We start from the raw sequence: 14,121 nt of genomic DNA, 5'->3' as shown, positions 1-14,121 counted from the left end.
AATGAAGGCAAGCATTCTGGTACAGCAGGTAGTGAAGAAGGCTGATAGCATGCTGGCCTTCATAACAAGAGGGATTGAGTACAGAAGCAAAGAGGTGCTTGTGCAGCTGTACAGGGCCCTGGTGAGACCACACCTGGAGTATTGTGTGCAGTTCTGGTCTCCAAATTTGAGGAAAGACATTCTGGCTATTGAGGGAGTGCAGCGTAGGTTTACGAGGTCAATTCCTGGAATGGCGGGACTACCTTATGCTGAAAGACTGGAGCGACTGAGCTTGTATACCCTTGAGTTTAGAGGACTGAGAGGGGATCTGATTGAGACATTTAAGATTATTAAAGGATTGGACACTCTGGAGGCAGGAAACATGTTTCTGCTGATGGGAGAGTGCCAAACCAGAGGACACAGCTTAAAAATACAGGGTAGACCATTTAGGACTGAGATGAGGAGAAACCTCTTCACCCAGAGAGTGGTGGCTGTGTGGAATGCTCTGCCCCAGAGGGCAATGGAGGCCCAGTCTCTGGATTCATTTAAGAAAGAGTTGGATAGAGCTCTCAAGGATAGTGGAATCAAGGGTTATGGAGATAAGGCAGGAACAGGATACTGATTAAGGATGATCAGCCATGATCATATTGAATGGTGGTGCAGGCTCGAAGGGCAGAATGGCCTACTCCTGCACCCATGGTCTGTTATCTATTGTCTATTACCCACTGAACGTGCAGAGGGCAATCAATCTTTGGAATTCTTTACCACAGAGGCTATAGAGGCAATCTTGTGATTTGTACATGAGGACTTCTAAATCACTCATGCAATTTTTCTCCATTTAAATAATATTCATCCTTTCTAATTTGCCATACTGCAAAATCTCACATTATATTCCATTTGACAGGTTTTTGCAAACTCACTTAACATGCCTATATCATTGTGCAGAACTCTTGTGTCATCCTCACTACTTGCCTCCGCACCTACTTTTGTGTCATCCTTAAACTTGGTGATGAAGCACATTCACTTCACCCATCTAAGTATATACATAAATACATACATTAAATAACTGTGGACCTAGCACTAATACATATGGCAATCCACTAGTCACAGTTTGTCATCCTGAAATTACCCTCCTCAACCCAATTCCGTCTTCTGTTAGTTACCCAATCCTCTATCCAAGTTTATATACCATCCATCCTGGGCTTTTGTCTTGGTAAGTAGCTTAATGCTTGGTACCTTAACAAATGCCTGTTGAAAATCTAAGTACATTACATCCAGTGCTTCCCTTTTATCTGTCGGGCTTTTATCTCTGCAAGAGATTCTAATAAATTTGACAGATATGGTTTCCCCTTCATAAGGCTATGCTGAGTCTGCTTATGTTAAATCTTCCCAAATGTTCTCCTATTACATTCTTTATAACAGGCATTTTCACAGTGACAGATGTTAAACTATCTAGTATAAAGTTAACTGTTCTTCTGCCTCCTTCACTTTTCCAGAATCTAAGGATTACTGGAAGATTACTACCAGTGCATCAATTATCTATGCAGTTACTTCTTTTAATGTCCTAGAATAGATCCCATCATGCCCAGTGGACTTACTGGTCTTTAGCAACATTAGTTTCCCTTTTCCATTTTCTCTAATGATATTTATTGCATTTATTTCCTCTATCCTTTTCTTCCCTTGATTAGCTAGTCTTTTTGGAACACTATTAGTATCCTCTACCATAATAACATGCAAAGTATGTTGTCACCTCTTCTGCCATTTCCTGGTTCATCATTATCATTTATCTAGCCTCATTCTCTAAAGGACCCGTGTTCACATTGGCCTCTCTCTTTTTCCAAGTATTTAAAGAAGCTCTTGCTGTTCATCTTATACACGACTGACAACAGGGAGGAGTAAGTAAGGACAGCAAATGCAGGAGATCAGAATCGAGAGTGTGGCGATGGAAAAGCATAGCAGGTCAGACAGCTTCCGAGGAGCAGGAGAATTGACTTTTCAGGCATAAGCCCTTAATCAGGAATGACAGCAGGGAACCTAGCACTAAACCCTGTGAATTGTCACTGCACACAGGCTTCCAGTCACAAAAACAACCTTTAAACGGCACCCCTTGCCTCCTACCACTAAGCCAATTTTAGAGCCAATTTGCCACACTGCTTTTGATCCCATGGACTCTTACCTTCTTGACCAGTCTCTAATGCAACACCTTGTCAAAAGCCTACCGAAGTCCATGTAGACTACATCAACTACACTACCCCCATCTACACACCTGACTGCAAAGTACAATCCAGTTTGTTCGACAGGGTTTCCTTGTGACAAATCCATGCTGACTATCCTTGATTAAAGAGGAGAAAGTGAGGACTGCAGATGCTGGAGATCAGAGCTGAAAAAATGTGTTGCTGGAAAAGTGCAGCAGGTCATGCAGCATCCAAGGAGCAGGAGAATCGATGTTTCAGGCATAAGCCCTTCTTTAGGAAATTCCTGAAGAAGGTTTTATGCCCGCAACGTCGATTCTCCTGCTCCTTGGATGCTGCCTATCCCTGATTAATCCTTGTCTCTCCAAGTGAAGATTAATTCTGTTCCTCAGATTTCTTTTCCACAAAAGTTTCCCAACCATTGATGACTCAATAGCTTATAACTTCTCAATTTATCCCTACCAGTCTTCTTGAATAATGGTAGCAAATTGCTGTCTTCCAGTCCTCTAGCACTTCTCCTGTGGCTATAGAGGATTTGAAAATTAAGGTCAGTTCCTCTGCAGTCTCCTCCCTTGTCTCCCTTGGCAGCCTGGGATACATCTCATCAGGGTCTGGGGATTTATCAAATTTTAAGCCCATAAAAACTATTAGAAATAATGCCACATGACACGATCAGTTTATTTTATTTTATTAATTCTTTTTTTCTTAAAAAATGAGTACCCATGACTCAAGGAAAAATACTATATGTGAGAGTATTGCATTTGACCTCTACTAAATATCTTCATTACAATTGCTTCAAAAGAATACAAAACTTTGGTTTAATCTGGACCCCAGGGAAATCAAATATACTGCACACCAGATAAAAGCCAAGTACTCTTCGTCTTTTGAATTCATTGTCATACTTCACATGGATTATAAAAAGACCTTTAGAAATGACAATGACCAGAGAAGCTGCATCAGTAAGGGCACGAAAGTAAAAAAAACATAAACTAAATCAAGCAAATTTCATGCCAGACACCTCACATCAGTGGCTAATTGGCAGATTTTAAACATCACATACTGACAAATCTCAAATTGCTGCATTTCCAGCTAAGATTGTTACTGTTTATTAAACCATTTCCCTTTTGCAGTCGGGAGTAGTATCCGATTTAATGCTCATTTGGTTCACGCCTAAAGTATATTTCTCTCCATGGTAGTTCTCAGTTGCTGTCACCTTTCTCTAGTGAGACTTCATTAGAATCTTGGGATTGTTTGCAAGTGGAGGAAGGATCAATTTACTGGAACCCCTCAAGATAATTTACACAACACAAAAAAAATGGATCAGGTGTCCCATGGGAAGTCTGCCAGAGTCTCCAATGGCTAAATTTATAATATCAATAATATATAGGGGTTCAACAATTTTCCTCTATGTATTTGTGACACTTCACTGAAAAGTAAGATAACTGACAATAGCAATAGATTTGACAAGAATCTTGAAGCAAATGTGTGAATACTGATGAATACTAATAAGTGGTAGTGAAATTATATCAGGTCAAAACTGTGAAACTTGGATCATTTGCACATTTAGATATTCCAATCTTCTAATATGATCTTCAAGAGTCAAGAATTCTGAATGTAATTGAGAGTTGAGTTATAACAGCAAAAGACAACTACAACCTGAGGACAAAAAGTACCAAGATTCACATTTCAGCCACTGCCTTAAGCTTCCTACTACAAACACAATAATATAAATTGCTGGTCCTTCTTGTTTAAACATAGAAAAGGAAACAGAAACATAATTTTTTTTTGAAATTATAGGTACATTACTTTGAAGTGAAATATCATTGTGACTGCATTGTTAACCGCATGATGACAAGTTGCTTTGGGTACATCTATGAGTCACTGTCAACTTGCTGCCGAGGGAGTTATTGTGCCTTGTGAAAAGGGAGCAAAAACTGGAGGGCCTGTAACTTTGGGCCACTAGGGGTTGGCTACTCAGAGATCTGTTTGCAAGTTTCTGCCTGTGTCCTTCAATCATTTGCCTATTTATTTCTGCAGTGCAACATAACAAAACCCTCTGCAAAGAATATGAATTCAAAAGAATGACTATTGCTTGCTCTTTTCTGCCTAATTACCAGAACAATGCAAACTCATGCTTGCCTAAAAAGTACAACCTTAATTAATTTGAACATGCATATTCCACTGCAAGAGAGGGTATAAACTATCGCATAAATCCCAGAACTAAAAAGATACATGTAATAATTTGACAACTTTGCTCCTTAATGAATCAAAAATGTTTTTAAAACTTCTGATTAAGAGGTACGAAGGAAAAAACAGGTAATAAATACAGAAAATGTTTAGCTGCTCAAGTAGCATCTGTGTAGTTCAATGCAAACTAAAACAGAAATTGCTGGAAAAACTCAACAGGTCTGGCAGCACCTGTGGGCAGAAAGCAGAGTTATCATTTCGAGTCCAGGGACCCTTCTTCACAAAGTCTGGAGATGTCAAAACTTTATTGCCTGAGGCTCTGGAGGAGATGGTGTGCTATATCAAGGGGCCAGAGGTAAAATGCATTGATGGTACATTTGACAGCAGAGGCTTTCTACTATGAAAGTAAATGGCAGTCATGCCCATTTTCAGTCCTTCTAGACTCATCTGCAAAGGTAGCATCCGGTAGAAAGTGGAGTGATCACAGAACTTCATCTTTCCTCTCCATACCAACTGCTCCCTTGCACCAATCTTTCCTTCTCAGTCCCTGCTTCTAAGCACCTTCGGACTGTTATCATCCCAGCCGCAGCTGCCTCAAGAGAATGAAAGAAAGAAAGCAACAACATAGTCCTAATGAAGGGATATCAATTGATCTGATATTCACAGCCACAGACTTGAATGCTGACTTAACATGTGCCTCAGAAGCCAGTACAGAGGTATGTGCATCAGATCATGAGTGATCCCGATATTTCCAGCCAGACCAGAGAGAGAATGGATTATTTGTCAGCTCACCAGAGCCTGAGGTCACACATGAGTTATGTTACGTGGGTTTCAGATGGTACCTCAAAGGGTAGCATATGAAAGGATGTTAAATGGGAATGCACACTGAGAAGTTGGATACCCTGACTGAAAGGCCAGAGAATCTCCTGCCAAGGAGCATGACAAAATTCAACTCCAATTTAGCGGAGGGCATGGCATGAAATTTGCTTTCTCTGCAGCCTCGGTGGCATTGTCACTGCTGCCCTCATGCCCGGTGCAATCTTTGTGTGGACAGGCCACCACTCTGCTGCCGTCACTCCCATCCCATTGTAAGGATGCAGCAACGTTTTTTGGTAATTCCAAGAATTCATGACAAAAATCTCTATAACACTCCAGTGTACTTCCAGTAACTTAGGAAAGATGAATTTTCAGAAGATTGCAAAATTCTAAAATAATTCATTAAATAGAAAAGAAACACATACATTTAATTTTGATTAGTCTGTATTTCTTCCTGGAGTTCAAGAATGATTTGCTTCGATAGGTCGACAGGTTCTGAAATGCTGCTAAGATCTGCAGACTCTGCCATAGGTGAGGTAGGTGTTCTTTGGACAGCTACTTAAATGAGTTGTACAAGAAATCCTGCACTCTCTCCGTCGGCTTGTCTTCACCTCTGCTCATACTCGCTGAGGTTTCTGTATTTGGTGTCTTTTTGAACGAACTATCTCCTATGCCTGTGTGACAACATCTAACCTCTTCAGAGTGTTTCAGATGAGGTTGCTTTAACTGATTTGCACCTTGATGCTCTCCCACTGGCTTCAAAATGGCTTCTCTGGCTTACGTGCTAATGTGCTGAACACAATAGACTCCAAAATTAATCACAAAATTGCAGTCAGGCCTTTACACGTTAAAGACTGCACCTGTACTTTCACCCATTGAAGCCCTGAGATATGTAATCAATTTTATCCATGTACTACACAATAACAAATGTTGTATCTCTCTCTCTCTCAAAGACTTCAAAATGGCCTCTCTGCCTCAGAGGCAGAGCCTAAGGTTCCACAGCAGGCACAACTGGAACTCCAAAATTAAAACCATCTTCCTGGGTCTTTGTTAGATAGAACTGAGCAATCCATACTTCTAATTCTTATTTCAACAAGATATTTGTTTACTTGGATATTTATCTCGGAAAAAATTGCTTCAGAGCTTTAGATCAAAACCTGAGAGTTTTTTTGGTACAATCGAATACCTCTTCTCATACTCGATCATAGTAATGTCAGTCAGTTCACGGGACCCGATGTCAAACCAGTGTGAAATGGTGACATGAAATGATGCAAAATGACATTGCAAAAATAATGACGTGAAATATGCAGAGCATTGACAAATGACAACAACCAAAAACAATGTCAAATCAAAACTGAAGACATAACTCTAGACTTCCAGCCATAAAAACCACTCAATGTTAAAAGCAATGATTTAAAGCAGGTCAACTTAAAGCAAGGACTTATTGTAGATCAGGATATTCACACAGGTTTAAAATAATAGCTCCAAAATGGCAGGCAGTTAAGAAGCTAGTAAGCCAGCTTCTAGGCTGCTTTCCCAATAGACTGTAAGCAATATGCAATTTGTTAACCTGTCTTAGTAGTCAAGGGAAAAGATACAAAAGCACTGAATTGCAAAGCTTTTAATCCTTTCCTAGCTGTGAAAAGAAGATGAAATACAGAGACAGAGACACAAGCAGTAGATCAGGCTTTTGAAACAGTAAAGTGTAAGGCCATCAAGCCCAGAGGAGGGTAAGACTTAGGAGGTTAGAAATGAAATGAGGGCAGGAAGCAGCGACTTCCTTTCAGTCAACTTATGTCATGTAAAAACATGGAAATAATGAATAAGCTTTATCTTGTTTAATTATACACTGACAAATTGCACTCATAATACTAAGTCAGACCACCTTGATGAGAACTACTATTTGAAGTTCATTAAAAATGTACAATGAGCGGGTTTATCAAATAATATCAGCTTTGGTCTGATTGACTACCTGTTCGGTCTGTCCATAGAGATTGAAATGTATGTGTGCAAAACATATAAATATCTAGTTCAGGTTGCAAGGTATTAATTTGCAAATAATTTAGCCATAATCTAAAAAAGGAGGACTGGCATCCCTCTTCATTCATGAGAAAGAGAGAAAAAGAAAATGAGAAAATTGATTATGTAATTTGATTAAACCACTCTGCAATCATTGTAAAGTGAGGAGCCAGGCTTCCATGAGTTCCGATAGCCAGAACCTGGACTGAACCAGCGCCATTGGTGTCATACTGCATTACAACCTAGTTATCTAGCCAACTGAGTTATCTGACCAGGTTTCCTGTCACTATCATACATGTACATAGAAGGCAATCTGGGTCACGCATACATCTCAGATTTTCATACAGAATCTTGTGGCATTTTGTCTGGGCCAAACTGTGAGCAAAGATGATTTTCTGCGCCTACTGCCTTCACAGTGTCAGTCTGGAGAGCCTTTCATCCTCTCTACAGGACCTGTCTCTCTCCACGGCCATCTTGCAAACCAGCGTGTTAGTATTTCATTGGAAAGCTTTGTCACCCACATAATCACCTAGCCATTTTTCATGGAGGCCAGGCTCCTTCTAGCCATTTCTAACATCCACTGCAGCCAATTACATTTTTCCTTTCAGAGGTCCAAACTAGCTTTAAGTTCACAAAAGAGCTTGAATTCATGTACACCTCTCAACATTTTGAGTTCCTTGGTTAAGCAACCAGCCACTCAACAGCCCATGTAAAGCTTGCTACATGCTGTAACCATGTAAATGAGGAAACAGCACTTTTGTTTACTTTTTGTATCGGAGGCAACAGGCACAAGTAAATCATGCATGTTTAATTTTTGAAAAGTAATTGCTTTCTCTGCATAATTTTAATGATGTCTCCAATGCTGTTTAAAATAGCATGACTGAATTTTTGCCTGGAAAAGCTCAATCATGGTGGCATATTGGTCATAATTTACAACGTCTGCTTCATCATGTTCTGACATAATCATATATGGATCTTGTTGCCTGGGTGTAGCACTGGGACCTGGACATTGGAACAGAGATCAGTCTTCAGTCTCAACATGCTGTCATGATCAATAACTTCTTAAAAGGGTGAATCATTATCAAATAATTTAAACATTTTTTGCAGATCCAAATAGCCTCAAAGGTGACTTAAGTTTTGCATAAACACACAGCCATTTCTTAACAGAGGTTTTTTTGTTTTGTTTAACCAAATGGTCAAAAGCTAACAAGCTAAATTACAAAATAGAATAGATGCTTTTAAGCAACACAAGAGGGCTGCACTATATCAGAAACAGGCACGGTTCACAGCAAGTTTTACTTTGTAGAAGAATTGTCTGTCCAAAGAAACTCAAGGTCTGTGAAATGCTACAATAATATAGGTGAATAAACTATTAATTTTAGATTCTAACTAAAATAAGGCATTTCACTTAAAATTTAGAGAGTTTGGATAGGGCAAGTTATTTTCATAATTGCAAAACAAAATGCATTTTATTTTTGGAATATATACGAGACTATGAAAAGAGATTCCACTGCATGCATGCTGCTTTGCCAGTGTATTTCATCCCCCATTTTGGTTTCCAGGCAAGTTTCAGTGAGTGATGACGGTAGGCTCAGTCACTGAGCTGTGTGTTTCACAAGGATTAGGATTGATTACTTTTGTTTGAGATTCATTGATTTTGAAAAGTATTGTTAATTGGGAAATAATGATTGAGTCTTTAAAGTGCAAGTCCATCCTAATTAGCTGAAAGGTCAATTATCACTCGATTGACTTTATGCTTTTGCGCTCATTTCAACTTCAGAAGAAAAGTTCCTGATTTGGAACATATATCAATTGACTCCTCAAACTGCAGCAAAGTAGGGTTCAATTCACTCTCAGCTTGCCTGTGTGGTATAAAACGCACATGTAAAATTTTACCTAGAATACTGCTCCACATGCCGTCTTGAATTTTTGGGTTACAAAACAGTTATAGTCTTCTTCATATGATCGTGGAAGAATCAGCAATACAAGTAGGGTCCTCCCTTTCAAACTAGACCAGCCTGTTCAACTGCTAACAAAATTTGAAGTTAAAATGGGCTGAGGAATTTTCTCCTTGAACAGGTTTGCAAAAATTAAGGGACCAAGGTGTCCTTGTTGGTAAGTCACTAAGGGTTAATTTGCAGGCATCGCAAGCTATTAGGAAGGCTAATGGAATATTAGTCTTTATTGCAAGAAGATTTGAGGACAGGCGTAGAAGTCTTGCTTTGATTGTATAGAAGCTTGATTCAACCATATCTGGAGTATTGTGTATAGTCTTGATCTCTTTATCTCAGGAAAGATATAATTTCAATAAAAAGGGTACAATGAAGGTTCACCAGACTGGTTCCTGGAATGGCAGGAGTGTCCTGTGGGATAGACTGATACACCAGGCCTGTATTCTCTAGAATTTTGAAGAATGACAGGTGACCTCACTGAAATTCACAAAATACTTAAACAAGTAGACAGGGTAGATGCAGGTAAGATGTTTCTCCTGCTTGGGAACCGAGAATCAAGGGCCACAATTTAAAAATAAACAGCACACCACTTAGGTCTGAGATGAAGAGAAATTAATTCCACAGAAACTTGTGACCCTTTGGAATTCTTTACCTCAAAGGGCTGTCTAAGTTCAGTCTTTGAATATGATTAGAGATTGACTGATTTTTCATTAGCTGGGGTAGGAAAAAGGCATTACAGTATTCAATCAGCTATGATCATACTGAATGGCAAGACAGACTCAGTGCATGGTGGTGCTGATTATTTTCAGTGATCTGCTAGCATAGATCAATCTTAAAGTTAGCTTCCAAATTAGCAGATGAGCAGCGATTTAGATTTGTAGCCTACATGTTGAATGCCTTTAAAAATTACCCTGAGGCATCCCATTTATTGTAGAATATTAGACTTTAGTGCTCAAGATTTAAACTAGCTTCCTAACCTTGAACGTTCTTTTAAAACCCAGTTAGCACGAGAGAGGAAAAAATCATACACAATATATGCCAATATTGTGAGATGCACTGTGTGTTATATTGGGGAAAGGAAAGAAATCAAACCGGTTAGTTGGAACCAACATCTATGCTAACCATGAAATACCTTTGGTTGAAGAAGGGTAAAGTAAGAGGAAGAAAGTCACAGGAAAAAGATTATGAAGACCAGGAAAGGTGAGCACTTTAAAAACTAGCTGTGACTAATATTTCATGCTTTCCAATATGACTACAAACAATACCAAATGTTTTTTTCAACAATCAAAAGTATTAAAACACACTTATCATGCTCCCCTTTGGCAACTGCTGCTTTATGAGGCAAATCTGGATCAAAATTCTCAAATTGCAACATATACCACATTTTTAGGACACAAAAATGTTCATTGTCTAAAGCATTGTAACCATTTGTCAGGTCCCTGGCTCATCTGTCTCTGAAGTATTTTTCTTAAAGGACAATCATTGTGTGTTACATGCAAATATATGCTACATTTGAACATTTACAGCAAAGTAGCTCAATCTTTGAGATACAGGCCTGAGTTCATGTTGGGTACATTTTGACAAACATAGTACAACTAAGTTATATTTAGCAAAAATAATTGAGGGACTATAAATGGATACATCATTAATAATATAGTTAAATAGGTAAATGTGTTTTTCTAACTTAAGTTAGACTTGGCTTAATTATTACAAAATGTAATTCATCTTAAGCATTTTCAAAATCTTAAATGGACGATGAAGCAAATGCAATAACTCACTGGATACTATTACTTACCTCTTGTGTGTGTTCCTTTATGTTTTTTAGCCAGGTCTTTTCAATAATGGAGATGTATTTCTTGTCTGAGACATAACAGTTTGCCAGCAAGACATGATTTAGATGTGTTCCACTTTGCATAGCTGCTAGAACTTTTTGGACATGGCTCAGCGAAAGTACAGCCTCGGATTTGACACCTCCTTTGCTAAGCTGCATGGTGCATGGAATCAATCCAATCTGACCAGCACAAAATATCTCATTTCCAACCTAAGAGGATAAATAAAAGACATTAACAATGTGTTCATCTCTATAAGGAATGAGCTATTTCAAAATCCTAAATAGAGCCAACAAATTATATTAAAACTATGTGCATATTAACTGTAGTGCAGATCCTAAAGGATTAGATAATGTATGCTTTTTAGATATATGTTCAACAGTCCAGATGACAACTGCTAAAAAAAACACAATCAGTTAAGCAATAGTACTGTATATCAACATGTAGTTTTATTAATTCAACTCCAATCAAATTTTCTATTGAAGAATACATGGGGTGGGGGGGGGATTAGTTCAAATTAAGTGAGTAAGGAAAACTTTCCCACATACTTTGGGATATAAGTGCTTTGTATATTTGTACTCAAATGCAAATCCAATTAAGTGAGACATGTATCTTATATCTAAACATTAGCAATTTTCTTGGCTTAACTATATCGACTAGTTTGTGCGAAGTTGCTTACTTTTTATTTTAAGAACAAATTTTGTTTATGACAACGAAATATGAGTGAATTTGAGATAAGAAATTTAAAATGATACTGCTAATTAGCATCAAGAGCAAGGTATGAGATTACATATAGCATGACTGGCTGCAAACAAAACTGTCTGTTCCTCTTGCCCAATGAATGAGCCTAAATCTCAAAGAGCGTCTACCAACCTTATGGATTTTAAGCAAGTATCAAAATTGAGGTCTATGTTATGTTGACTTTTGTGGTCAGTCATAAAGTGACGACACTTGTTGCTGATTGTGAACAAAGCTGACCCAAGTTCTAACAAGGTCCGTAGCATGTATTTGACATCTTCTGAAATTAATTTCACATTGTCAGGTTTAAAATATTTCTGCTTTCCGAAAACAGTGTCACCATCAAACACATTAACTCAGCCAAGCTCTCTGCAAACAGCAACCCAGAAAGTGTCAAGCAGCTTTGATCACTTACTTTAAATAATTTTACAAGAGGTAGCATAACAGTGGGACGTATATAAGGGATGATGGTAGAAGGGGAAATACTAAACATTTTTGACAAAAAATAATGATTGCTTTAAAAGTTATAGAATTCTCTTTCATCATGAAATAGAGACACTTCACGTTCAACATTTAAAAATTACACTTTCAGGGCCACAGAAGTTATTCAGCAGAAAATGGAACGCTGTACTCCACTAAAAACCCATAAGAATGTATTCAATACGGTGAAACCTTTTCAGGGATTTTTACAGTGAGAATAGTAACAGATTCTAATCAACTCAACAATTGTGAGATGATTTCCAACTGTGAGGACATTAAGTGAAGAAAACAGGAATCACTAACTACAATTTCTGGATTTTCACATTTAACTAGTATGGATGCCAGACATTGGTGTCATTTTTTAACTATAACTGGCATTTTCACTGTTGTTATAATGTAAGAACTCAGGCTGTTATGCTTCCACATTCTCTTTGGGAGTCAGATAAATTTGCACAATTTTCAAAAAAGATCGTTAAAGAATTACACAGAACTAAGAATTTTACCCTATCAAGCTGGGAGAAGGGATAGTTCAAACGCAAGTGCCCATATATTAAAAAAATGATATATAACTGCATTAAACAGATAATAAAAGATGCAAGGTTGAAATGCTTTCATTGAAAAAAAAATTTGATTAAAACAGTACTGCTTATTTCAACCTATTATGATGTAACAGGTATGTACTGAATCAGAAGCTAAGTCACACAAATGTGATGTAGTACATTTGTTTTACAAACACAATTTTATTTTTCTCTGTTCCAGCTCACTTTTTTTTAGGACAAGTGCTCATTCAGAAAGATCAACCACTTTTTTCTGTGTCTGGGGAGTATTTAACAAGAAATTATTATTTTTACCTTAATTCATATTTACATATGGTGTAGTCTTGTCTTTATCACAATGCATAAATACACTTAAGGATGCTGTGTAAAAACATATAAATAGGAGCATAAGTCGGTCATTCTAATATGATAGAATTTTTTATCAAGATTGAAACTGATGTTATTGATTCTGAGACTAGGGTATTTAAATAGAGGAAAATGCAATGCTATGAGGTGCAAGTTGGCTATGATAGATTGGGAAATGCTACTTAAAAGGACGATGGTGGAAAGTTAATGGCAAACATTCAATTGTTCACTCCATCTGGCGCAGAAGTAAAATAGGAAATTTGGCTAAACCATGGCTTACAAGGGAAGTCAGGCATGGTATCAGATCCAAGGAACAGACATACAAATTGGCCAGAAAGAACAACAGATCTGAGGAGTGGAGCAGTTTAGAATTCAACAAAGGAAGACAAAGGGATTACTAAGAAAGGGAAACTAAAGTATAACAGTAAGTGTGCAGAGAACTTAAAATCTGACAGTAAAGGTTTCAATAGGTATAGAAAGAGAAAAAGATTAGTGAAGACAAATCTCAGTCCCTTGCAGAAACAGGGGAATTTGTAGTGGGGAACAAAGAAATGGCTGATGAACTAACTATATTCCTTAGTTCCATATTCACAAATAGCAGACCAAAGATGTTGGGGAGCAGAGTGTTTAATGAGAGGAGGAATTGAAGGTAATCCACTCTAATTGGAAAATGGAGTTGGGGAAATTATGGGATCAAGAGCCAATAAATACCCAGGACCTGATAATCTACATCCCAGAGCGTTTAACAAAGCAGCCCTAGAATTAGTGGATTCATTCAATAGTCATCTTAAGGTTCTCTAGATTCTGAAACAGTTCTTAGAGATTGAAAGGTAGCTAATGTAATCCTTTGATTTGAAAAGGGAGATCAAGAAAATAAAAAGGGAATTATAGACCAGTCAGCCTAATGACAGTGGTGGATAAACACAAGAGTTCATTATAAAAGATTGAATAGCAGAGCACTTGGGAACAGTGACAGGATCATACAGAGTCAGCATGGACTTATGAAAGGGAAATCATACTTGACAAA

At 37.9% G+C, this 14,121-nt stretch overlaps 1 protein-coding gene across 6 annotated transcripts in view; it reads right to left on the bottom strand.

Annotated features, from left to right (window-relative positions):
* dph6 (diphthamine biosynthesis 6) overlaps nucleotides 1-14,121 on the bottom strand; it is a 304,120-nt gene that overhangs the window by 79,610 nt on the left and 210,389 nt on the right. For 4 of the 6 annotated variants that reach the window (XR_006312826.1, XM_043698016.1, XM_043698019.1 and 1 more), the window contains exon 13: nucleotides 10,941-11,186. The exons of 1 other annotated variant lie outside the window; for it this stretch is intronic. Coding sequence is in view for 4 of the 5 variants with exons in the window: in XM_043698016.1 (XP_043553951.1) it covers nucleotides 10,941-11,186 (246 nt within the window). In the remaining variant the exon portion in view is untranslated. Of the gene's footprint in view, nucleotides 1-10,940; nucleotides 11,187-14,121 lie in introns of those variants that run through there. One more of the 6 variants, XM_043698020.1, reaches the window with a different exon arrangement.

Source organism: Chiloscyllium plagiosum, chromosome 10 (genome assembly GCF_004010195.1).
Source record: "Chiloscyllium plagiosum isolate BGI_BamShark_2017 chromosome 10, ASM401019v2, whole genome shotgun sequence".
In the NCBI taxonomy this organism is placed as follows: domain Eukaryota; kingdom Metazoa; phylum Chordata; class Chondrichthyes; order Orectolobiformes; family Hemiscylliidae; genus Chiloscyllium; species Chiloscyllium plagiosum.
This window is presented reverse-complemented; position numbering and strand designations above follow the sequence as displayed.